The sequence below is a fragment of the Sorex fumeus genome, unplaced genomic scaffold, assembly GCF_029834395.1.
Source record: "Sorex fumeus unplaced genomic scaffold, SorFum_2.1 ptg000128l, whole genome shotgun sequence".
In the NCBI taxonomy this organism is placed as follows: domain Eukaryota; kingdom Metazoa; phylum Chordata; class Mammalia; order Eulipotyphla; family Soricidae; genus Sorex; species Sorex fumeus.
In genome coordinates this window covers 38,780,141-38,807,428 of record NW_026606185.1, presented here as the reverse complement: position 1 = coordinate 38,807,428, position 27,288 = coordinate 38,780,141, and the positions used below count along the sequence as shown (strand labels likewise).

General features: G+C 42.5%; 1 protein-coding gene across 1 annotated transcript in view; it reads right to left on the bottom strand.

Moving 5' to 3' along the window:
- ELP2 (elongator acetyltransferase complex subunit 2) overlaps nucleotides 1-27,288 on the bottom strand; it is a 55,974-nt gene that overhangs the window by 8,891 nt on the left and 19,795 nt on the right. Inside the window, exons 6-18 of the mRNA XM_056137925.1 lie at nucleotides 24,310-24,374; nucleotides 23,694-23,760; nucleotides 22,107-22,244; nucleotides 17,648-17,743; nucleotides 15,457-15,557; nucleotides 15,137-15,268; nucleotides 10,675-10,824; nucleotides 7,164-7,352; nucleotides 5,989-6,058; nucleotides 5,780-5,875; nucleotides 5,598-5,655; nucleotides 4,098-4,170; nucleotides 202-388 (exon numbers count right to left, since the gene is read on the bottom strand). Coding sequence (XP_055993900.1) covers nucleotides 202-388; nucleotides 4,098-4,170; nucleotides 5,598-5,655; nucleotides 5,780-5,875; nucleotides 5,989-6,058; nucleotides 7,164-7,352; nucleotides 10,675-10,824; nucleotides 15,137-15,268; nucleotides 15,457-15,557; nucleotides 17,648-17,743; nucleotides 22,107-22,244; nucleotides 23,694-23,760; nucleotides 24,310-24,374 — 1,422 coding nt within the window. The remainder of the gene's footprint in view (nucleotides 1-201; nucleotides 389-4,097; nucleotides 4,171-5,597; nucleotides 5,656-5,779; nucleotides 5,876-5,988; nucleotides 6,059-7,163; nucleotides 7,353-10,674; nucleotides 10,825-15,136; nucleotides 15,269-15,456; nucleotides 15,558-17,647; nucleotides 17,744-22,106; nucleotides 22,245-23,693; nucleotides 23,761-24,309; nucleotides 24,375-27,288) is intronic.

Genomic DNA, 27,288 nt, shown 5'->3' with positions numbered 1-27,288 from the left:
CTGCGTATCACTGGGTGTGGCCCCAAAACAAAACAAAAATCCCAAAGTAGCTTTACCTGGTTTGAGGAGACAGCTTAAGTGACAGAGCACAACTTGCCTAGCACGTACAGGTCCCTGAGTTTGATTTCCAACACTGCAGGGCTCTCTAGAAACCATGGGAGCTTTTAAATGAACCATTTTAAAAAAGAAAAGCAGGTCTACCTGGTGAGACTGTGTCTTGCCTTTTCCAAAGCGACCAGGTTCGATCTCTGGAAACGGCCAGGAAGAACTTGTCATTAGGAGAGAAAGCCATCTGTGTGACAGTCAAACTGTGGAAAATTAAACTCTGCACCTGTTTCCAAGATGTTGTGTTCCAAAGAATGATTGCTGCGTGTTCCTTCTTAGCTGCCTGCAGGGCAGAAAGAAAATGGCAGAACTATTTAATTAAAAATAAACTTGGGGGGATGCTTTTAAAATATTATATTGCTTCTATGGGTATATTTTATGCCTTTGTGAATGCAAAAACAAATTCTGATAAGGCAGATACAGCTATATAATTTTTGCAGTTATAATTTTTTCTAATTTAGCAAAATTAGAAAATATGAATCATCAAAGACTGATATAGTAATCATATTCCAATATTTCACAAGTATACATTTGGAGGGCTAAAGAGAGAGCCCAATGGGCTAAGTATATGCTTTGAATGCAGAAATTTGGGTTCAATCTTTGGGTTCAATTCATACTCCCCCAAGCATTATTGGTGTAACCAAAAAAAAAAAAAAACCCAAACACATATAAAGAATACTTTTGGGTATGTGTAATTAACAGTACAGAGAACTCCAATTTTGGCTAATACAGTGTAATAGGAGTCAGTGTGAAAAAAAAAATCAGACAAAATACATAAAATAGTGTTTCAAAATATTAGATAACTGTCGACAAAGAACACTGGTGCTTGAGAGAGAAAATCAAGCATATAGTATGGTAAAAAAAAAGGTTACTTTTAACAGCTAAATAAAAGTGGAACTGGACATATATGCTGCCCGAGCCCATGTGCTGCTTGCGTCGTGGCCAAGCACATGTGGTGCCCGAGCACATGTGTCGTCCGCATCTCCCCTTTTGAGATGTGTACTTTCATGCTTTCATGTCTAATGCTGGGATGTGTGTAGGGGCTTTCTCCACCCTTGGAGAAACCTGCGTTCTCTTTAGCGCCTTACTCTCTCACTCTCTCCCCCTCTACACCTTCAAAAACCCTCCAAATAAAATGTTTTTACTTCAATAAATATATAAATAAATGCAAGCCAAACTAAAGTCATCCCCCCCACCCCAAAAAATGGGAGTAAAAAAAATACTTTAGGGGATAGGGAGGTAGTACAGCAAATAAGGCAATGCCTTCCATATGGCTGACCTGGGTTCAATCCCCGACAACCCATGTGGTCCCAAGCACCACCAGGAGTGATTCCAAGTGCAGAGCCAGGAATAACCCCTGGCTTTACTGAGTATGGCCCCAACCAAACAAAAACTACTTTGAAAGAATGAAGAGATAGTACAATGGGAAACGTGTTTCCCTTGAAGCTGACATACGTTGAAAATCTGGCACCATACAAGGTCCCCTAAGCCCCATCAGAAGTGATCTCTGAGCATGGACCCAGGAATAACCCTCAGCATAGCTGAGTATGGCCCAAACCCAATCCCTCCCCATCAAAAAAAAAAACCCCTACAACTTAAAAAGATATTGGTTGGAATGTTTTCAAATTAAAAACAATAAAACCACTGATGCAAGAAATTCAGTAATACCCACACAGAAGAAAATTAAGGGGGAAAAAAAGAAAATTAGGAAAAGTATGTCAACGATAATCAAATTGTGTCAACCCAGTGATAAATACCATAGAAAAGGAAAATCCTTTACTGAATAAGAAAGAAAAATTACACTATTCTTATCTGAAACAATACAAAACAAAACAAAAAAAAGCACCTGAAGCCAGAGGGAGCTAAGGGGGGCTACAGCAGGTACAGTGTTTGCCTTGCATGAGGTCAACCCCCAGGTTCAATCCCCATCAACTCCTATAGTTCCCCTAGAGTCATCCTTGAGTACTGTTGGGTATCGCCCAAAACAAACAAACAAAAAAAAAATAGCTCTTTGGCTCTTTTAAAAAATCAATAAAATCATTAAATTCCTAATTAATTTCCAGAATGATCCTCTACCCAATTTTTTTTAAATCAAAAAAACAGAATATGAGGGGGCTGGAGCAATAACATAGCAGGTAGGGCGGTTGCCTTGCACGTGACTGACCCGGGTTAGATTCCCAACATCCTGTATGGTCCCCAGAGCATCGCCAAAGGTGATTCCTGAGTGCAGAACCAGGAGTAAACCCTGTGTGCATTGCCAGGTGTGACCCAAAAACCAAAAAAAAAAAAAAAAAAACCCAGAATATGAGAAAGAAAATACATATAAATTGACAATGATAGAAATCAAAAAGGTAACGTCACAGGAGAGTCTTCAGATAATGAAAGATAGGGAATATTACAAATAACTTCATGTCAACAAATTTGATAACTCAGGTAAAAGCAAATTTCCTGAAAAAATAAAAACTACCTACTTGCACTAACTACTACCACTTATTTCATGGATAATATTAAATAAGCTTGTATCAATCAAAGAAATTACATTTGTACTTAAAAAACTTTCCACTGGGCCAGAGTGATAGCACAGTGGAGAGGGCATTTGCCTTGCACACAGCCAATCAGGGTTCAATCCCCGGCATCCCACATGGTCCCCTGAGCACTGCCAGGAGTCATTCCTGAATGCAGAGCCAGGAGTAAACCCTGAACATCACCACTGGGTGTGAACCCAAAAAGACAAAAAAAAGAAAAAAAAACCTTACACAAAGGAAATGCTGGGATCAATTAATTGACTGCACTAGGAAATTACAACAAATATTTAAATAGTAGGCAACTGCCTCTCGGAGAGCCCAGCAAGCTACTAAGAAAGTGTCCCAGGAATATCCCGCCCACACGGGCAGAGCCTGGCAAGCTCCCCGTGGCATATTTGATATGCCAAATACAGTAAAGACAACAGGTCTCATTCTCCTCACCCTGAAAGAGCCTCCAATCATTGGGAAAAGATGAGTAAGAAGAGGCTGCTAAAATCTCTGGGCTAGGGGACTGGAGCGACAGCACAGCAGGTAGGGTGTTTGCCTTGCACGTGGCAAACCTGGGTTCGATTCCCAGCATCCCATATGGTTCCCACACACCTCCAGGAGTAATTCCTGAGTGTAGAGCCAGGAGTAACCTCTTGAGAAGAAAAAAAGAAAAATCTCAGGGCTGGGAGAAATAGAGAGGTTACTGGCACCTGCTTGAGTAAATCGACGATCAATGGGATGACAGTGATACAGTGATGTAAAGAAGAAATAACAATAATTCTAGATAAATTCTTCCAGAAAATGATGGAAAAGACAATATATCTTTAGGCTAGCATTACTCTGATGCAAAAACCAGGAAAGACAATTATGCAGAAAGAAAACTACACATGTAAACATGTAAACATCTCATATACGACGCATAAAAGTTTAAAGTAAAATTTCAGTAAACTGAGGGCTGGGAATGTGACTCAAACCACTTAATATCAAAACTTTACCACTGTAACAGAGTTAAAATACAATCATAGGACTGGGATATGGCTCAAAGGTAGAAGGCATGTCTCTCACATGTTCAAGACCCTGGGATCCTGAAGCCTTGACACTAAGAAAGAAGCAAGCAAACAAACAAACAAACAAAAACACCACAGGAAAGCAATTGCAAGATTTTAAAGAGTCAAAAGAAAAAGAGATTAAGAAAGCAAGACCCAGATAAAGAAGGGATTACCAGTGTCCTTTCTTGCTGTGCATTTTCAATCAAGTTCTTCAAAGCTTAATACCTGGGGGCCAGTATCTGCCTACATACCATCCATGGACCAGCAGTTATAACCAAGGTAATTAACCAGTGGTTTTTTTCCACAGACACAGACCAACACTGAGCTGTACACCAGTGGCTGAAGACCACCGGTCTAAATCACTACCAATTTACAAGAGTCTGATGGCCTAATACCCTGAGACCAAGTGAGTGAAAATAAAATTCCCTACCTTACAAGCTGAGGCAAGCAGAGTCTTTGAACTATTACAAGTAACACAAAATATTTCATAACCATGGCCGTATCTAAAATTTAAAAAGAGGAAATGGAAATTAACAAATTAAATATATTTAATCTTAAACTGCAAAATCTTTTTTTTCTTTTTGGGTCACACCCAGCGATGCACAGGGGTTATTCCTGGCTGTGTACGCAGGAATCACCCCTGGCAGATGCTGGGAATTGAACCCGGGTCGGCTGCATGCAAGGCAAATGCCCTACCCGCTGTGCTATTGCTCCTAGCTCCTTAAACTGCAAAATCTTAAAATGTGAAAAGGACAGTATCCACCCCTAGCAATCTGTAGTAAGTTTTTTTAAGGAACACTACATTTCAGTCTAGGCAAACATTTTGGGAAAAAAAGAGACTACAACTTTTAAAAGTGCACTTTTGGGAAGTATTACAGTTCAAGTAGATTAATTTTCAATGCCAGCCAACCAGCACAATAAGCATAGATCAAAGGGAGGCTTTGATGGGGAAATACTGAAGAAAAACCCAGATTAAAATAAAAAATCTTAATTCTATTTAGAGACTGGATAAAAAATAGATGTTATGCCTTTTTAGCTTAAAAGTGAAGCCCAGGGCCAAAGACAAAGAGTTCAATAGGCTGGACTGCATACAGAAGGGCCAACTTTGATCCTCAACCCTGTATGCTTCCCCAGGCACAGTCAGGAGCAACCCCCAACACTGAATTGTGAGTAACCTCTGAGCACTGCTGGAGATGTCCCAAAAACAAAAATTATCATAATTTTAAGACAAAAATAAAGAGTAAGGGTGAATTACAGTGGGTAGGACATTTTACCTCACATGTACCTGACCTGGGTTGGATCCCTGGTATCATATATAGTTTCCTAAGCATGGAGCCAGGAGTGAGCCCAGAGCACAGCAAAGTGAGGCCCCAAAACTAAAACAAAGAGATCAGGGGCCACAAGGATAGCAGAGCATGTAGGGCATTTGCCTTGCATGTGGGCAACCTGGGTTCAATCCCCAGCACCCCATATGGTCCCCTGAATCAGCAAGGAGTGATTCCTGAGCGCAGAGCCAGGAATAAGCCCTGAGCACCACTGGGTGTGACACAAAAACAAAACAAAAGATGATAAACAAAAGGACTAATAAAGGACACACAGCAAGATCTTATCTATGTCAAATTTGATTCTCATCATTATAAATAATCACCAAAATATCAAGGAGGGGGTAAAACTGCAAGAGGAAAGCAAAAAATTAAAAAAAAAAAATTAAGCTGATGGGGCTGGAGCGATACAGTGGCGTTTGCCTTGCATGCGGCCGACCCGGGTTCAGTTCCCAGCATTCCATATGGTCCCCTGAGTACTGCCAGGAGTAATTCCTGAGTGCTGAGCCAGGTGTGACCCAAAAAAAGGAAAACAAAAAAAATCAAGCGGAGTCAGGAAAAACACCATACGTTATGACAAGAATCTGAGAGATCTGGGTATTACTCACAGTTTCTGAACTTCAGGCCACAGAGTATTTTGCAGAAGATGATCTTCTGTGGGAGGCTCTACAATAAATATATAATATTGCAACTGCTTTTTCTATTTTCAAGGAAATAAACTCTATAGCACTTATTTCAGAGAAAACAGGTATCATCTGACCAACTAAATGACTGTTTTGTCATTTCTTACCAGTAAGTATGGAAGGTTGAAAGGCCATCTGGTGATACTCAAAACCACTACTGGTTAGCAACTCCTCTTCATCAGAAGGCTGAGAAGTTATATCTCCTAGTTTAAAAGGAACCCACCAATAACATGAATGTAAGTTTCAATGTCTGCTAACAGGTCCAGCAGTAAAGCCACCAACTGTGAGTTCAATAATTTGGAGACTAAAGCCTTACCTTGAAATACAGCTTTATTTGATAAACCCAAAGCAGGGACAGTTGCTCCTTCTGGAAGATCACCATCTTGCTGGAATAAAAAGTATAATATTGTGACTGGAGAGCTTGGACAGTTGATACGGGACATGTCTTGCATGGGGCTGACCAGAGTTTGATCCCCAGCATCATATATGGTACCCTGAAGCACTGCCAGGCATTATTCCTGAGTTCACAGTCAGGAGTAATCCCTGAGTATCACCGAGTATAGCCCCAAAACCAAAAAAAGGGAAAAAAAGGGTATGACATAATATTCTAAGTGCTGGGACTGGAGAGTCAGTGTAGTGGATAGGGTGCTTGCCTTGCATGTGGCTAACCCAGGTTCTATCCCCAGAATCAAAAATGGTCCCCTGAGCCTGACTCCTGCCAAGATGATCCCTGAGTGCAGAGCCCTCAGGAGTAAGATATAAGCAAATAAAAACAAAAAACTACATATGCAGAAAGTTATCTTTTATCTCTGGTACCATAAAAATGTGCCTGGGGCCACAGGGATAGTATAATGGGTAGGGAATTTGCCTTTTAGAGGTCAACCCAGGTTAAATCCTGGTATCTTATATGGTCCCCCCACAAGCCCCACCTAAAATAATTCTTGAGCGCAGAGTCAGGCATAAACCTCAAGCATCCCTGTGTCCCAAACACATACAAAAAAATTTTAATTAAAAAAATAAAAAAGAAATAAAAATGTGCTCAATGTAGCAACAGTACAATGGGAAGGACGTTTGCCTTGCATGGTGCTGACCAGGGTTCAATCCCCATCACATACAGTCCCCCAAGTACAATCAGGAGTGATTCCTATGCACAGAACCAAGAGTAAGCTCTGAGCACTGCAGGGGTGTCCTCCCCCCTCCAAAATGCTCAGAAATGTTTGGAAGCAGCTTAAAGGCAACCTTATGTGAAGTCCTGCCCATACTTCCATTCTAGACCCATGGAATGCTAAGCACTCTCTAACCCCACCTACTATACAACATGTTTCTTAGAAAAACTTTCATCTTAAATAACCATATATCAAAGTGCACACAGTGTGCCAAGCTGAGGATGAATGATCTGACTTCCTTGATATTCATATACTCTTTAGACTTGACAAACATTTAAAAATTTTAAATGAAATAACTTATTAAAGTGTTTAGGAAGATACTCACGTCGCAAAGTACATGATTCAATGACTGGTTAGTAATGGCACAAAAATTTTCCACAAAGTTTCGAGGTGCAGAAAACACGCGAAGAACTTTCTCATCTGCTCCAGATACGAATTGAAACCGATTAATCATTGCCAAACATTTCAGATCATATCCATGTATCTGCGGTCTTGCAATTTCATGCCATGTCACCTGGGTATTAAAACAGCACAAATAAAAATGACCTAATTTCAAAAACCAAATTCTTCTCAATAAGCAAAACTATTGGCAACAAATTATGTTATGGAATTATAACCACAGTGCAGATTCACATATGCTGCATTCAAGTCTTTTTATGAACAATATTAACCCTTGGAATTTTTTTTCAAGGGTGGTGACATACACTGGCTGTGCTCAGGGGCCTTCCTCGTGGTGCTCAGCAGAGTAGATGCAATGTGAGGATTTGAATCCTGTCACGGCTGTGGTCGCATGCATGTTGTATTCCCTTGAATGGATATACAACAACCTGTTGATCCAGTCAACTACTGACTGATGTTTAAATTGTTTATGGCTTCTGGCTCTTACTGAAGTAAGTAGTTATGAACATCTGTGTACAAGTCTTTGTGTGTATGTGTGTGTGTGTGTATGCTTCTGTGTCTCGAGTAAATTACTACCTATGTGAAGAATGGTGGGATGAGTTGTAGATATTGATGTGAAAATTATCTCCCTTCCTTTCCCTTCCCTTCCCTTTGTTGTTGTGATGACTGAGGGGTATCAGACATTTGATTACATGGTGTGGAGATCACACACTTGTTCCACTGGATCATATTTGGAATGAACATGCAGTTGTGTAAGGGATCTTGTGTTCTCAAGCCTATATAGAAGGTGGGTTCTACCACTGAACTATCCTTGGATCCAGTGTATTAAAAAGCTTGGGGCTGGAGTGAAAGCACAGCGGGTAGGGCGTTTGGCCAACCTGGGTTCGATTCCCAATATCCCATATGGTCCCCCGAGCACCGCCAGGAGTAATTCCTGAGTGTGAAGCCAGGAGTAACCCCTGAGCATCGCTGGATGTGACACAAAAAGCAAACCCATGCCCCCTTTATGCAAAACATGAGCTTCAGTCCTATGAGTTAGCTCTCCAGTTTTTTGCTTTGTTCTGGAGTGTTAAAAGACTAAAAAGGTCCAGTATACACAACCTTTTAGAGAATGCCAAATTATTTTCCAAGTGGTTGCATTGTTTTGCAATCATACCAGCAGTGTGTGAGAATTCCAGTAATGCACACACTCACAAACACCTGATATAGTCAGTCTAACTACAATTATCCTAACAGGTAGGTAAAGGTATCACACTGAACCTTTAATTTGCATTCCCCCAATGAATGATGGATAGTTTGGAGAACCTCTGTTGTTTTCTGCAGGGAGTCAGAAATGGGAGGGTTTTGTCACACCCGACAGTGCTCAGGAGTGACCCTTAGTGGTGCTCAGTGCCAGAAATCGAACGAGGGTCAGTGACATGCAAGGCAAGCACCTTAGTGCCTATAGCTGGTCTCCAGTCCAAAGAATCTTTTCCTTTCTTCTTTTACGATCTATATACCTTCTTTGTTGGTGGTGGGTATTTAAGTGAGAATCTAAGTTCAGGAGTGCTCATGGGTCACTCCTGGTAGTGCTTAAGGGACCATATGCAGTGTCAGGCATCAAACTGGGATCGTCAATGTAAAAGGCAAGCGCTTTAATCCACGTACTATTTCTCTGGCCCCTATATATCCTCCTTTAAGAAAAGGATATATAGGGGCCAGAGTAAATATTTACTTAAATATTTTGTCCACTTTCATCGTGTTTGTTTTCTTGAGTTCTGAAAATATTCTGCATATTGAGTTCTTTTAAGTTCCTTTAAATTCAGTTTGTGACTTTCTTTTCATTTTCCTGACAAATGCCTTTCAAAAAGAAACTTTGTATGTTGTTTAAATAGTTTTCCAATATTTTCAGCAAAAGATCATGAAGAGTCAAATAAAATTACTCTAAATCATTTGCCATACTTTTTTTTTTATGTAGGAGTACTGCTATTTATTCAGCCACTGATTAGCTGACTGAATTGTGCATGAACTCCACCTTACTTTTTAAAAATTTTTTTATAATTTTATTTATTGAATCACCGTGAGAGCAGTTACAAAGCTTTTGGGTCCAAGTCTCGGTCATACAATGAAACACCCGTACCTTCACCACTGCCCATTCTCCAACCCCAACAACCCCAGTATCCCCCCATCCCACACCCTCCCCCTACCTGTGGGGCAGATGATTTCCACGTTGCTCTCTCTCTACTTTGATCACATTCAATATTTTGACACTAGACCCACCATTATTATTTGAGATTTACCCCAACACTCAGATCTGCTAAAAAGGCAACAGTAGACAATTTGTTTTCTTTTCCTGGTTATGAATAACATGTGATGTCACATGGCTGCAGTAGTGCATTTGCCATACTTTATAATTGACTACTTATATTTTCAATGCCCTCAACATTAATACCATGTGTAATTGAGTTAGTAATGACACTAGCAAACTTTATTAGGTCTCAGGGACTGAGAACTTTTGTCAAAAATTAAAGTTGAGGGACTCATAGAGATAGTACAGCAGATAAGGCACTTGCCTTGCACACAGGTGACCTGGGTTCACTCTCCAGTACCACATATGGTCTCCTGAGCCCTGCCAAGGGAAATTCCTGAGCACAGAGCTAAGAGTAAGCCCTGAACAATGCCAGATATGGCCCTCAACCAAAAACAAAAACAAAAACAAAAAAGCTGAGCAGACTGACTCTACCATACAGCAATTTGATAGCTTTGCAATAGCAGTGTAATAAAATCTTAGTGCATTTTTTTGAGGTCAGGATGAAGACGTAGTTTTTCCAACAAGAAATCCTCTCAACCACAATGACACAACACTATAAAATTAACAATTACCTTTTACTCCAAATTTGATAGTACTTCTCTTTTGGGTGAGTGTGGATAGGAGGGCACACCTGGCAGTGCTCAGGGTTTACTAGTAGTGTTCCTAGTAGTGTTCAAGGGACCATATGCAATGGAATGCCAGGAACTGATCCTGCAGTGGCCTTATGCAAGGCAAGTTCCCTATCCGCTGTACTATTGCTTCAACCCCTTGATAGTACTTTTTATGAATTAAGTCTAAAATTATGACACAATGAGGTATTTAATTACATTCAAATTCTTAGAATTTTAGAGTATGTATGATCTAAGCTTTCTGAGAAAATGTAAAACTGTTTTGCAAAATGGATATACTATTTTGCAATTCCATGCAATAATAAAAAAAGGTCTAGCTCCTCTGCATCCTTACCAACAACTGCTATTCACAGTATTACTACTCTATTTCTACCTTCTTAGATTAAAAACGCAATTATTCTGGCAGAGTTTCAATTAGCATTTTCCTAAGAGCTAACGATGATGCTCTTAATTTTTATGTGCTCAAGGATTTTTTTCCCCCCTTTTACCTATTTCAGTTAAACAGAAAGACATTTTACCTGTGATTGGTCTCTCCTTTTCCATGGAGCAAAAAGTCGTGTAGTTTGGTCAGTACCAACAGTGATGATAAATTCTCCTTCTGGATCCCATATCAGATCTTGGACACCATCAAAGTGTCCTGAAATGACAATCTCTGGAGTCCACTCTCTCTGCAATGAAAGTGTTTATAATACATCAAAAAAATGTCTGATAGTGGCCCCAGCTCTCCAATCAGATGATGGGAAAGACTAAAGGATCCAAGCACAGTAATAAGGTAAGTATCCAAGACCAGATCTTAAAATAAGAGAACCCATTTATAAAGAGAATTATTAAGAGAGTCAAGCATATTAGAACTTACGTAATCAATAGTGTCACATCATTTAAAAGAGTAACTGTAAGAAACTCCTCTCCATCTATCACTTATCAAATGCCTCCTAGAACTTTTAACTTTATTAAAGACACTTAACTTTACTATACCCCAAATAACCTTCTTAAGAAAAGGTTCAGACCAAGCTCATATGGTCAAGGTAAAAGACTAAATGATTTTTCAATTTGGAAACCACAAAGAATGACAGGTATATACAAGGTACATGGTATCATATATGCTGTATTTATTTGTTAGGGAATGTCACTCAGGGCTGAGTTCCTACTTCCCATGTATAAGACCCTAGCTTCAATCCCCAACACCAAAACAAAACAAAAAATTGTTCAATGATTTACTGGATTCTGAGAGATACCTGGAAATCTTTCTTTCTTCTTTTTTATTTTATTTAATTTTTTTTTGCTTTTTGGGTCATACCCGGCAGCCGAAGACCTCCAGGACCAGCCACTCCCATGCTGAGACCACTCTCCGCACAAATGAAGGTACTGGCAGAGGGACAAATCCACGCGGGTTCCGGGGCCGAGACCTCCAAGCCTACTCGGATTGGAGTCAAGCATCCTCCACCCAGATCCTCCAAATTCCAGTAGGCGGGCCCCCTGGCGCCGTGTAATCCCATCAACGGCCAAGACTCAGAGACTAATGCGGCCGCGCGACATCACATCAGGACATCTTTTTATGACATCTTATTATCTCATTCCTACTTTGGACAAACTTGCAGGCTATCGAATGTAGCCTGCCCACAGGGCAGAGTCTGGCAAACTCCCCGTGACCTACCAAATATGCCAAATACCAGTAACAATGATGGGTCTCATTCTCCTAAAGAGCCTTGAATATAATCTCAGGGCTAGGATGAAGGAGACGTTACTGGGGCCTGCTCGAGGCAATCGACGAATAACAGGATGATGAAATGAAAAATTTGGGTCATACCCAGCAATGCACAGGGGTTACTCCTGGCTCTGCACTCAGGAATTACCCCTGGCAGTGCTCAGGGGACCATATGGGATGCTGGGAATCGAACCCGGGTCAGCTGCGTGCAAGGCAAACGCCCTACTAGCTGTGCTATTGCTCCAGCCCCATCTTTCTTCTTTTTTATTATTTTAACCTTCCAAGCTGAGGGTGTTTAGGAAGCCTGGGGGCTAAAGCAAAGTCCTTGGCCAATCAGGCCAGAAGTTCAACACAAAGGCCTGAAAATATGCTGCAGTGCTGGGATTACCTGGAACACAATGATCATACTGGAGGGCCTCAGGGCTGCATCCAGCAATGCTTGGAGAACCATATGGTGCCAAGGATTCAACTGGGGTAAGATGCATGCAAGGCATGTATGAGTCTTACTCTCTCTACTATCCCTCCAGGTCCCAGAAAGCTTTCAGAGACAGCTGCAGGGATACAGGAAAGACACCTAATATGCCCAAGCTCATCCACCTCTTAAGGGAATCATCACCAGCAACCAGGTAAATATATTCTGTATATTCTGTACTGACAATGAAATGGGTAAATGTTCTATGTCTGGCCCACAAAGTGTCTTTTTAAGCAACTGTCACTGTCCTCCCGTTGTTCATCGATTTGCTCGAGCGGGCCCAGTAATACTGTGAGACTCGCTACTGTGTTTGGCATGTGGAATATGTCATGGGTAGCTTGCCAAGGCTTTGCCATGCGGGCAAGATACTCTCAGTAGCTTGCCTGGCTCTCCGAGAGGGGCGGAAGAATCGAACTCGGGTCGGGCAGGTTGGCTGTGTGCAAGGCAAACACCCTACCTGCTGTGCTATCGCTCCAGCCCTTTTTAAGCAACACTAAGTATTAGTAAAACTTCATCATTAGGAATGAAGAAATAATACAGTACGTAAGGCTCTTGCCTTCAGAAACAACAGATTCAATCTCTGGCACCTCATATGGTTCTGAGTAACACCAAGAGTGATCCCTCAGTGTAGAGCCAGGAGTAAGCTCCGAGCAAAAACCCAAAAACATTAATAACAAAAAAAATTGTTTTCATCTTTAAAAGAAAGTCAAATTAGAAAAGAATAGCAAAAAAAAAAAAAAAAAGTTCAAAACCAAGGCTGATAAATGTGGTATGTGGTCAAGTGATTAAGCTAAGCTGTATTATTTTTCTGGCCAATTTTTTTTATCTGTTAAAAATTAATAACAAAGGAATGTTATTAATTTACCCTAGGATATAAAAAGTAATCCCAAAGATAGCACAAAAAGGAGTTTCAAAAAATTTCTGAACAAAGGGCAGCACTTTGGACCTTGAGTTTTCCACAGGTCCCAAAGTGTAGTGTTGGTTTGATTTTTTTTTTTCTCTTTTTGGGTCACACCTGGCGATGCACAGGGATTACTCCTGACTCTGCCCTCAGGAATTACCCCGAACGGTGATCAGGAGACCATATGGGATGCTGGAAATCGAACCCCGGTTAGCCACATGCAAGGCAAACGCCCTACCCGCTGTACTGTCACTCCAGCCCCCTAGTTTGATTTTTAAAATCACACTCAGAGCCAGAGAATAGTATAGCAGGCAAGGTACTTGTCTTGTACATGGCTGAATGGGTTTCAAGGTCAGGCGGTCCCCTGAGCAGTGCCAGGAGTGACCGAGTGCAGAGCCAGGAGTAAGAGCCATAGACACACACACACCTACCACCAGCCCTAGTCTGCCCAGTTTTGAGACTATTTTCTTAGCCAGTGTATTTCTAGTATCTCACATCCCAAACCCTAAGAAACAGATGATCTGAACCAACTTAGTAAGAAACAGAATACTATCCAAAAGATATCTACATGACCAAAGGAAGACTTTTCCTCTTTGAAAGGAAACCAAGTAGGTAAGAAAAATAAAAAATGGCACCTATTTTTTGAGAAGCCATTTGGCACGACAATACTAACAACCACTGAGAGGGGCCAGAGAGATATATAGGGGTTAAGGCGCTTTCCTTTCATGAGCCTGACCCCAGTTTGATTCCTGGAACTGCATATGGCTAAGCACACCATAAATAATCTCTGAACACAGAGTCAAGATGTGGTCCAATCTCCCCACCCCAAAAAAGTACCTAAGTAAAGCAATATATTCCACTACAAAATAACAGATGCACCTAAAGCCCTCTCATCAGCCCCTGGGGCAGGGATGCAGCTCAAGTGGCAGAGGACACATATGGTACGGGCAGGGCACTGGGTTTGTTACCAGTACCACATGGCAACAGCACCACTGGGAGTGGCCCAAATACTACCAGATGTGGTCATAACAACAACAGTAGAAAAATCAAATTAAAAGCAAAAGGATTATCAATTTATGCTATCTTTAAAAAATAGAATTATATGTTTAAGATTACTTCCAAAAAAGGTTTAAAGGAAAAGTGTAAGATTCATGTAACTGAGGGGTCAAAGCAATAGTAGAGTGGATATGGCATTTGCCTGGTAGGTGGTTAACTGAGGTTCGATCCCTTGTATCCCACATGGTGCCCTGAACACTGCCTGGACTCTGTACTCCTGGGTACAGAGCCAGGAGTAACCCCTGCGCAACACCAGGTGTGGCCAAAAACAACAACAAAATTTTATTCATATAGAAAATTGACCTCTGTGCAAATTTTAACAATGCCAGACAAGTGAATTCTACTCTTAGAAAAGCAAGGGTTTCTCACCTTGTATAATTACAGTATAATATCCACAAAAAGTGATGTCACTTAAACTTAAAAACATCTACTATATCTGAGTAAAACAACACTATCAATTTGATCAGAAATGTTTTACTTAAGGTGCTGGAGAGATACTACAGAGGGCAAGACCCTTGCATCACATGTCGCCAATCGAGGTTTGATTCCCGGTACACATATGGTCCCCCAAGCCTGCCAGGAGTGATCCCTGAGCACAGAGTCAGGAGTAAGATCCAAATATCACTGGTTATGGCCCAAATAAGAAAGAAGAAATGTTTTATTTAAAAGGGCTTTTGCGGGGACTGAAGAGACAGTACAGCAGGAAAGACATTTGCCTTGCAAGTGGCCAACTCTGGTTCGATCCCTGATCCTGCATATGGTCCCCCAGTACTGCCGGAAGTGATCCCTAAGCACCACTGGAAGTGAACCAAAAACCAAAAAATAAAATAAAAGGGCTTTTCTTACCAGGTTAACTGCATTCTGTTTCCAAAGATGCAAAGCTCCATGAAAAGCATGAGCAATGATCATGGATCCATCTTCATTGAACTGGCAATCATAAAATCCCAGAGTATTTCCACCTACTTCACCAACTCGAACCTATGCCAAAAAAAAAGCGCAATTCTTAATAGCCCACTTTTCTCACAACAGAAACCATCTAAGTATTAAATTTTCACTTACTAAATATATGCAAAAATGCAAAAAATTTCAGCTCTAGGAATATAAAATTGGGATAAAAATATTGAGATTTGAAACCCAATATTCTGTTTAAATTTCCAAATCTTTACCTGTTCTAGCCAAACACCTGACTCTTCGTCTGGAGCCCAGAGAATCATTGTTTTATCCATTGACGCAGACAATAATCTCATTGGCTGCTGCAGAATGCCATCTAAAAAAATTAAAATGTTTTTATGTGACAAGCATGTCGATAAGAAATAAGATAAAAACAAAAACCCAAGACTGGAATGGCAAAAATATTCACTGTAGTAATCTTTCTAATAGCAATATTTGGGGACCACAACCAATAATGTTTAGGGGTTACTCAGGAATTACTACTGGCGGGCTCAGGGGACCATATGAAATGGCAGGGTTCAGACCTGGGTAGGCCATGTGCAAGGCCTTACCCTCTGGCCCAATGAGCAACATTTTTGAAACACAAATGTCTACAACTAGAAGAAAAGTAAACTGGAATTATTCAATGCAGCTATTTTTTGGTTTTCTTTTTGGGCCACATCTGGCAGTGCTTAGGGGATCAGGCAGTGCTCAGGGGACCACCTGGTACCAGGGACTGAATTAAGTTTGACCAGAAGCAAGGCATGCACCTTAACCCTTCTCTGCAGCCCCTCTCTATTCCCTTAAAACGTTTTTGATTTTTGAGTCACACCCAGTTGTGGTATCTACTCCTGGCTCTTTGCTCAGGAGTGACCCTGCAGTACTTAGGGTATGAGGGGGGTGAGTTAAGGTTATATATGCACATATCCAAGATGCAAGGCTAATGCCTTAACCTTGTTACTTTCTCTGTCCATCTACTTTATTCTTATCTTGGGGAAGAGTTTGAAGGAAGCATTGAAACTGCACTTTATTTTCTATTCTTTAGCATCAATTTTGCATGCACATAACTGTCATGGCCAGAAATTGAGACGGATGGAGTAAATAAAGAGCGAGCCCTTTTTTTGTTTATTTTGGGGGGAGGGGTTGTTTCTGCTTGTTTTATTTGTCACACCCAGCGATGCACAGGGGTTACTCCTGGCTCTACACTCAGGAATCACCCCTGGCGGCGCTCAGGGGACCACATGGGATGCTAGAAATCGAACCCAGGTCGGCCGCGTGCAAGGCAAATGCCCTACCCGCTGTGCTATTGCTCCAAGCCCCGTTGTTTTATTTTTTAACCAAGACTAAAAGTTTCAGCTTAAGTCTATTTCATCTAAATCCTATAAAGATTAAGTAGATTGGCCTGGAAGAGACAGCTCAACAGATTGCAGTGCAAAAACTTTGCATGCAGGGGTCCTGGATTCCATCACCAGCACCACACGGTCCTTGAAGCATCACCAGGAGCAATCCTTAAGCACTGAGCCAGGAGTAACCCCTGAGCATTGTCAGATGTGGCCAAAAAAAAAAAAAAAGGCGGAAACTTCCAAGAGCAAAAGTTAACAGCTGTAGTGGTTCAAGCATCATAGTATACTACTTTACCCACTCAAGAGGACAACATTTTTTTTCAGGTTACCACACCCAATAATGGTCAGGGGTTATATGCATCTCTGCAAGAACACAATTTAATTTAATTTTTTACTGGTTTCTGGTCACACCCAGTTATGCTCAGGGCTTACTCCTGACTCTGTGCTCAGGGATCACTCCGGGCAGGCTCAGGAGGACCATATGTGGTATTAGGGATCAAACCTGGGTTGGTCACATGCAAGGCAAACATCCTAACTACTATGCTATCAGTCTGGCCACACACAATTTTTAAAGTGTACAGCAGAACAATGCTGCTGTGTTAATCTTTGCCAATTTGAAATCTTAGACTTGAGATTTCTAATCATACTTAAAAAGATAATCCAAGGACTGCAGAGACAGCGCATGGGCCGAAGCACACACATGCTCCTTGTATGCAGAAGGACTGTGTGTAATCCCTGGTACCACAGGTTCCTCCAACAGCAGCAGGACCAACTCCCCAAACACTGAGCCAGATATAGCCCCTGAGCACGCCGTATGTGGCACCCTCACATCAAAAAATCCTTCACCTTATCAGCTTAAAACTCCACATACAAGATTCATCAGGGCTAGAGTGATAGTACAACAGATAGGGCATTGAACGCGGCAGACTAGGGTTCAATCTCAGGCATTCCATATGGTTCCCCCAAGCACCTCCAGAAGTAATTCTTCAGTGCAGAGCCAACAAAACCCCTGAACATCACTGGGTATGACCCAAAAAAGCAAAAATAAATAAATAAATAATCTGAAACAAAGTTTTCTTCCTACCTCTGTAAAACGAAGGTTGCCAATGAACTGCATTCACCCAACTTTCGTGACCAGCCAGTACAGTTTCCAGAGTAACTGCAAATGCTGTTTCAATACCTGCAACACAAAAGGAAGAAGTATTCTCTCCTTAAAACTGTTCTTAAAAAAAAAAACCCAAAACATTTTTAGAACTCAGTTGTGCAATTTATTACCGCCTAAATCAGAAAACGATACTTAGTCAATAGAAAGAACATTAAATAGAGGGAAGAATTATTAACCTTCCCTCTATTTAAAATCACAAGTGAAAATTCTAAAGATCTATAATATTTTTTCTTCCTAGCCATAAATAAATATGAGAAACATGTTCCATTTTGGGGGATGGCTACTATTATACTGCAATTATAAAGTAAACACAGATTAAGTTTCCCTTCCTCATATACTCACTCATGGTAAGAGTATGAAAGTCTAATTACCATCATTTTTTTAAAAAGGAAGTCAGCAAGTATTGTGGTCTTTTTAAAGCACTAATGAAAATAACACCAAAACTCCTACCCAGGGACCCAGAGATGTAGACCAATGGAAGAGGGGATGTTTTAGGTATCTGAGATCCCCAGTAAAACACACGTACACATAAAAGGTGGGGGATATATGGTGGGGGGACAACAGCAGAGGGAAGCAGAATAGAGGAACATCGCATGCATAAAATTTTATCATTAACAGCACTGTAAATTCATAGTGACTCAAATTTTAAAAATACAAAACAATACCAACAAAAAGACATACACATACAAGTTCACTAATGTAGTTCTGTGTAGTGTACACATGGGTGGTCTGCATGTGTAAGAGGCTGAATTTAGTCCCGAAAACACAGTTTCACTAATTCAGTAATTAATTTACAGTGGAAAGTTTCTTTCTTTCTCAACTAGCACAATCCTCAAGACAAATGTAATCCCCCGGGTACTACAACAGCAGCAAACTTATTTCTGAGAAGAGCTATTCAAAATATGTTATTATATAGGGGGTATGGTGCCACCTCACAGGTGTACCTGTGAGGCGAGTGCATCAGCAGCCTCATGGCGCCTTCAGACTTCCAGATACCCCAAAATTGCTGCTGTGCCTTTGGCCAGACCCCAAAAACCTGGGGCAAAGTTTACCAAGAAAGTAAACGGCCAAAAGTTAGGTATGTGGAAAACACATCCACAAACCACCTCCGGCTCAGCTATATAATTGGAGGCAAGGCCTCTTTGGTTCCTGATTGAACTGCTTAATGGCCATGATCCCAGAGACTCAGAAACGAATCTCGGAACCCAGCAGCTTTAGGTAGAAATGCATCCGGTCCCTGCAGTAGGCTACCGGTGCTGGGCCAACCCAGGTGGGAATAGGTTTCTTGCCTTGGCCTGTTCCCCCTGGCGGTACAGAGGCCCCCATCCTTCAGAGGCCACTGGATAGTCACATTTAGGCCGCCAGTGATGAGACACACAGGGCCTCACGGGATGGGGGTGGAGCCGGGCTTGTCCTCCCCACCCCAACAAGACCCCAAGTCATTGCCCATGAATGGCCTCTCTGGCTCCTGATGAAGCTGCTTAACAGCCTTGATCCTAGAGACTCAGAAACAAATTTCGAAACCCAGCGGCTTTTGGCAGAAATGTGTCAAGACCCCGCAGTAGGTTACTGTCGCCGGGCCACCCCAGGGGGGAAAGGGTGCTGTCCCTCCGCCTGTTTCCTTCTGGCGGCTTTGTGGCCATCATCCTCCAGAGGCCACTGGACAGTCAGGCTTGGGTCCGCAGTGACGAAACTTGTTGGGCCTCACGGATGGGGTGGAGACGGGCTTGTCCTCCCCACCCCAACGAGACCACAAGTCATCGCCCACGAACAGCCTCTCTGGCTCCTCATCAAGTTGCTCAATGGCCATGATCCCAGAGACTCAGGAGCAGATCTCAAAAACCAGTGGCTTTTGGCAGAAATCCCTCCAGATTTAAGTGTTGAAATTTCGGAATTTCAAAACCACATGGCCCTATTGCAGCCACGCGACATCATATGCTATTCATAACCAGCAATAGAACACAAGTTGTCTATTGTTGCCTTTTCAGCAGATCTGAGTGTTGGGGTAAAATCTCAAATAATAATGGTGGGTCTGGTGTCGAAATATTGAATGTGATCAAAGTAGAGAGAGAGTAACGTGGAAATCATCTGCCCCATAGGTAGGGGGAGGGTGTGGGATGGGGGTATACTGGGGTTTTTGGTGGTGGAGAATGGGCACTGGTGAAGGTATGGGTGTTTCATTGTATGACCGAGACTTAGACCCGTAACTGGTCTCACAGTGATTCAATAAATAAAATTATAAAAAATAAAAAAAGTAAGGTGGAGTTCATGCCCAATTCAATCAGCTAATCAGTGGCTGAATAAATAGCAGTACTCCTACAAAAAAAAAAAACCAAAATATGTTATTATATATTTCTTGGTTTTCCTTGTCAAATTATGCTACCAAAATCTCAATTCTAACAGACTTTATAACAAAAACATTAATAAAAAAAAATTAACAACAAAAGTATTTCTGGATGAAGAAAACTCACTGAACAAACTTATCTATTTGGTTTATGGGCCACAGCTGGCAGTGCTCAGGGAACCATAAGGGGTGCTAGGGACTGAACTCAGATGAACTCACGATTTTGTTTTAAACTTTTGGATCACATCCAGGGATGCTCAGGGATTATTTCTGGCTCTGCACTCAGGAATTGCCCCTGGCGGTGCTTGGAGGACCATATAGGACTCTTCAACTGCTGTACTATAGCTCTGGCGCCAAGATCAAACTTTTAATTCAAATAAGTATCAAAAGTATTTCTTAAAACACAGTACTGCAAGGGGCTGGAATCATAGCACAATGGTTAAATAGCGCAGCAGACATGGGTTTGATCTCCGGTATCCTGTATGGTCTGCCAAGCACCACCAGGAGTGATTCCTGAATGCAGAGCCAGGAGTAAGCCCTGAGCATAGCCAGGTATGGTCCCCAACCACCTATCTCACCACCACCAAAAATAAAAAGTTAAAACTTACCAAAAAAAAATCTTCTTTTAAAAAGTGAGTAGGGAGATAGTAGAGGTGGTAAGGCACTTGCCCTGAGGATCCCAGGTTTTGGCCCCAAAACAAAAACAACTCTGAAATATTCCACAATATTCTGAGGTGCTACTGAGGGGTGAAGAGATAGTACAGCTGGTAAGGCACTTGCCTTGCATTTGGTCAACCCAGGTTTGATCCCTGATATCCCATGTGGTTCTCAAGTACCACCAGGAATGATTTCCTGAGTGCAGAGCCGGGAATTACCCCTTAGCATTACCAGGCATGGCCCCAAAACAATCAAAAAACCCACAATACTCTGTAGGTGCTATTCCAATGCCATATAACAAGAAAATTCAGAATTGAACATACTATTCAAATAAAAGGATTTAGTCTGTCTCTTAGGAATATGTTTTTTTAAAAAAAATTGTCTTTAAAGTACAGTCAAAATGACATTTGCACTTCTATATTCATTGCTGCACTATTCACAATAGTCAAAATCTGGAAAAAAACAGAATGTCCGAGAATAGATGACTGGTTACAGAAACTTTGGTACATCTACACAATGGAGTACTCTGTAGCTATTTAAAAAGATGAAGTCATGAAATTTACATACAAGTGGTGCTACATGGAAAGTATCATGTTAAGTGAAATGAGTTAGAAAGAGAGGGACAGACATAGATATTGCATTCATCTGGGGAACATAAAGTAAGAAAATAAGAGACTAACACCCAAGAAGAGCCCAGATAAGTACCAGGAGGTTCACTCCATAGCTTGAGGCCAGCCACACATGTTAGGGGAAAAGGCAGCTCAGATAGAGAAGGGAACACCAAGCAAAGGGTTTTGGGAAGATCCTCCCAGGATGGGAGATGCATGCTGAAAGTAGACTCTAGACCGAACATGATTGCCACTCAATGCCTCTTTTGCAAACCACAGCACCCAAAAGGAGAGAGAGAACACATGGAATGCCCTGCCACAGAGGCGGGGTGGGATGGGGGAGATGGAGGGTGGGAGGGATATTGGGATCATTGGTGGTAGAGAATGGGCACTGATGGAAGAATGGGTACTTGATCACTGTATAACTGAAACCCAAGCACAAAAACTTGTAAGTCCACAACTGTACCTCATGGTGTTTCACTAATAAAAATTAAAAAAATAAAGAAAAAACAAATACCAAAAAAATTTATTTTTAGGCCACACCCATGAATATCTTCTTTAACAAAGAAATCATAATTCACATTGGTCCTTTAGATATTTCTTATGCAAATTCAGTAATACTTGTAAATTTACTTACTAAGAAAATATCAAACTATTATCCGTAAGTTATTCAAGTCTCACTGAAAGGGATTGGAAGAAAAAATGTTTCATACATGAAAAATGACTCACACTTAAAAATACTGTTACCTTAAATATCTTCATTAATTACCTTCATTTTCCACAGTAAAAGTATTTTCTTTCAATTTTATATTATCATCTTGAGTTTCTATAGATGCTGATTTTATGTAGAGCTTCCATATTCTTATCAAACAATCTTGCGAACAGCTTGCTAGGAAGAGATCTTTACCTAATTAAAAAACAAATTTCATGATTTTTAAATATTATACTCTTAAATTTAATATAAGACTTTCTCCTTTATAATATGCCCATTTTCGGTTTTCCTGAAAGAGTTAAGACTTGGGGCTAAAGCAATAGTCTAGTATGGTAGGGCTTTTGCCTTGTGCATGGCCAACACAGGTTTGATCCCTCGCATACAGAATATCCCCCAAGCACTACCAGGCATGATTCCTGAGCATAGAACCAGGAGTAAGTCCTGAGCATAGTTGTTAGACTTGCCAAAAAAAATCTTTTTTCAAAAACAGGTTTGGGAGATAGTAGAGATGGTAAGGCAGTTAGTTGCCTTGTATGTAGCCAACCCTTGTTCACTTCCTAGTAGATGGTACCCTAAACACCTCCAAAGATTATTCCTGAGCACAGAACCAGAAACATCCTGAGACCCACTGGGTGTGCATCCTTCCCCCTTACCCCAGAAAACAAAAAAAGAAAAAAAAAAAGATTTTCCATCCTTATCTTCCAAATAACAGTGATTATTATCTATATAATGTTAGTAGCTTACTATAACCTGTTATAATTCTTACATATAGCTACTAAGTTTTACAAAGAACTTCATAAAAGGAGGGATGTAGAGAGTCCAGCAGGTAGGGCATTTGTCTTGTACATAGCAGACCAGGTTCATCCCAGGCATCCCACATGGTCTAGAGTATTGCCAGGAGCAATTTCTAAGTACAGAGTCAGGGATAAGTCCTGAACACTGCCACGTGCTGGGGCTTACCCAAAGGCCAAAAAAGTTTTTTTTAAATAGTAACATTAGAGCCAGATTGAGAGTACAGTGGACAGGAAATGTGCCTCGGACCTGGCCAACCTAGGTTCAATCCTTGAAGTACCCTAGTCATCTAGTACCCTAGTCATTGCCAGGAGTAACTCCTGAGTACAGAACCCTCCTGAGCATCAGCAGGTGTGGTCCAAAAACCAAATAAAAGAGAAGTGGAAAGACAGTACAGGAGCCTAGGTGCGTGCCTTTCACATGGCCAACACAGTTTTATTCCCAGCATCACACGGCCCCACACTCCTAGAGTCTTATCAGTCATCCCAAACCATCCACCCGCTGCCTCCTCAGAAGCACAGAGCCAGAGGCAGCCCCGCAGCACTGCCAAATGTAACCTTAAACATTCCCAGTCCCCAAACAAATATATTCACAAGGATGTCTGTATGTGTAATAATCACGTGTCCTTTTATAGATCAAGCAGCTTCATCCTCTACTACACCAATTAATACCTAAAAGACAGGAGAGGGGAAAGGTGTCCCCTTTCCTAGCTGTAAACAGCAAAATACATAAAGAATGTATAAAATTAAAAGAGATTTTCATCTAAGCTACCCATATTTGTACCCATCAAATAGACTTTAGCTACCCATATTTGTACCCATCAAATAGACTTTAGTAAAACTTTATACTGACCAAAGGTAGCCCATTCCACACCTCTTATCCAGTCCTCATGGCCACTGAGAAAAAGCACTTTCTGAAACTAGAAAGATAAAAATCATTAGACTTGATATAAGAATTTACATTTTTATGTATATTAGTGATCTCATTTGATCACGATCCTAGTATATCAATTTTTTTTCCTTTTTGGGTCATACCCAGCAATGTTCAGGGGTTACTACTGGTTCTGCACTCAGGAATTACTCCTGGCAGTGCTCAGGGGACCATATGGGATGCCGCAGATGAACCAGAGTCAGAAGGCAAATGTCCTACCTGTTGTAACAACACTCCGGCCCCATTTTACTGGGGAAAATGTCATAATTTAATAGTCAGAGTTTTTGTTTGGAAATAAAAAATGTTGCATTACCTAAATATGAATAGGAATTATCTGCAGTTTTCAAATATCTAAATGTTTCCATCTTCCTTCTCCTTTCCAACCTAACAGCTGCTGTTTGCCTAACAGTTCAAGACCTGCTGCAATCACTTTGGATTATGTTAATTGATTATAATATCCCCCATATTCTAAAATCTGAACAGACATATAATTAAACAGAATGTAATTTATAGGCTCTTAATAAATATCATTAATTACCTGATCATCTTGTTGAACAAATAAGTGAATTTTGCAGTCATCATCACCACATGCTAGTACAGGTACTGGAAAAAAACAAGATGCTATAAGTATCCATTAAATATTATGATAGACAGGGCTGGAGCAACAGTACAGTGGGTAAGGTACTTGCTTTGCATACTGCTGACCTGGGTTTAATCCCCAGAACCTCATATGGTTCCCCCCCAAAGCCCCACCATGAGTGATCTCTGAGGACAGTCAGGAGTAAGTCCTAAACACTGCCAGTTGTGACCCCCAAAACAAAAAACAATAATGTATTATGATTATCACCTATACTAGATTCTATGTTCCAGGAAAAGATTGAGTTCTAGTTTTAGACAAACTGAAAATGTTCAATAAGTTAGTAAGAATAAAATAAACACGTTTAAGATGTTCTGTTAAATGGTCACAAGACAAAGAAACATTGTTAAGTGAAAATCCTTTCTTCTATTCCACTATTTCATAAAAGAGAAGTTCAAGAATGAGTTGGGAGCATTTTCAAAGAGTTAGCCTAGAGAGTAATAAAGGCTGTTAAGAATGACTGAATAGAGCATTTAGCCGAAGAGAAGGACAACATGGAGGGCGGGATCCACAGATCCCGAAGGAAAAAAAAAAAAAAACAGGTTCCAAAAAGAGCCGAGATCATCGGGAAGTCCCAGATGGGGTAGGTACCGCATCCCGCCTCCCCCAGATGGAACCCCGGTGACCAGAAACCTCTACAAGCACAGCTCGAGTATGCGGGAACTAGGACTTTTCCTCAAAAATGCCGGGACTACACCTCCCAGGTAACCTCAGATTCCGGAAGTCACGCCCACAGCCCGCCCCCCAGCGCCATCTTGACAGCATTTAGCCGAAGAGAAGGACAACATGGAGGGCGGGATCCACAGATCCCGAAGGAAAAAAAAAAAAAAAACCAGGTTCCAAAAAGAGCCGAGATCATCGGGAAGTCCCAGATGGGGTAGGTACCGCATCCCGCCTCCCCCAGATGGAACCCCGGTGACCAGAAACCTCTACAAGCACAGCTCGAGTATGCGGGAACTAGGACTTTTCCTCAAAACCGCGCGGCCGCTTATGCGGCCGCATGACATCTCTCTATATACAAAGTGATCCATGGGAAGTAAACCACCTAACGTTTCTCTCTGAAAATCATAGTTAAGCTTTGAGCACGGCCACAAACCCAGAAACACAAGTACTTAATGCACAACCCAGCAGCTTGGAGCAGAAAAGTGAACGGGTTATGTGTTAACCCAGGCCATCAAGTCTGCCAGAGGGGAAAGGGTGTTGGTCCCTTCCGCCCTCCCCCCTCTGGAAAGAAAGGTGGCGGCCACATGGGAGCCTTATGGACAGCAGGTATGAGCCGGGGCTGTGGGGGCGACTAAAACCTCATGGGAAGGGGGGCGTTCCGGTCCGTCCTTCACGCCCTACCGAGGCCACCAGTTGCCCCCCACGAGCGGCTCTCCAGCACGGCCACAGCCCCAGAAGCACAAGGACTTAATGCAGAACCCAACAGCTTGGAGCAGAAAAGTGAACGGACTATGCGTTAATCCAGGCCATCAAATCTGCTGGAGGGGAAAGGGTGTTGCCCCATTCGCCCTCTCCTCTCTGGAAAGAAAGATGGCGGCCACATGGGAGCCTTGTGGACAGCAGGCATGAGCCGGGGGAGCGGGGGCGACTAAAACCTCATGGGAAGGGGGGCGTTCCGGTCCGTCCTTCACGCCCTACCGAGGCCACCAGTTGCCCCCCACGAGCGGCTCTCCAGCACGGCCACAGCCCCAGAAGCACAAGGACTTAATGCAGAACCCAGCAGCTTGGAGCAGAAAAGTGAAAGGACTATGCGTTAATCCAGGCCATCATGTCTGCCCGGAGGGGAAAGGGTGTTGGTCCCTTCTGCCCTCCTCCCTCTGGAAAGAAAGGTGGCGGCCACATGGGAGCCTTGTGGACAGCAGGTATGAGCCAGGGGTGTGGGTGCGACTAAAACCTCATGGGAAGGGGGGCGTTCCGGTCCGTCCTTCACGCCCTACCGAGGCCACCAGTTGCCCCCCACGAGTGGCTCTCCAGCACGGCCACAGCCCCAGAAACACAAGGATTTAATGCAGAACCCAACAGCTTGGAGCAGAAAAGTGAATGGACTATGCGTTAATCCAGGCCATCAAATCTGCTGGAGGGGAAAGGGTGTTGCCCCATTCGCCCTCTCCTCTCTGGAAAGAAAGATGGCGGCCGCATGGGAGCCTTGTGGACAGCAGGCATGAGCCGGGGGAGCGGGGGCGACTAAAACCTCATGGGAAGGGGGGCGTTCCGGTCCGTCCTTCACACCCTACCGAGGCCACCAGTTGCCCCCCACGAGCGGCTCTCCAGCACGGCCACAGCCCCAGAAGCACAAGGACTTAATGCAGAACCCAGCAGCTTGGAGCAGAAAAGTGAAAGGACTATGCGTTAATCCAGGCCATCATGTCTGCCCGGAGGGGAAAGGGTGTTGGTCCCTTCTGCCCTCCTCCCTCTGGAAAGAAAGGTGGCGGCCACATGGGAGCCTTGTGGACAGCAGGTATGAGCCAGGGGTGTGGGTGCGACTAAAACCTCATGGGAAGGGGGGCGTTCCGGTCCGTCCTTCACACCCTACCGAGGCCACCAGTTGCCCCCCACGAGCGGCTCTCCAGCACGGCCACAGCCCCAGAAGCACAAGGACTTAATGCATTACCCAGCAGCTTGGATCAGAAAAGTGAACGGACTATGCGTTAATCCAGGCCATCAAGTCTGCCAGAGGGGAAAGGGTGTTGCCCCATTCGCCCTCTCTTCTCTGGAAAGAAGGATGGCGGCCGCATGGGAGCCTTGTGGACAGCAGGTATGAGCCGGGGGTGTGGGGGCGACTAAAACCTCATGGGAAGGGGGGCGTTCCGGTCCGTCCTTCACGCCCTACCGAGGTCACCAGTTGCCCCCCATGAACGGCTCTCCAGCACGGCCACA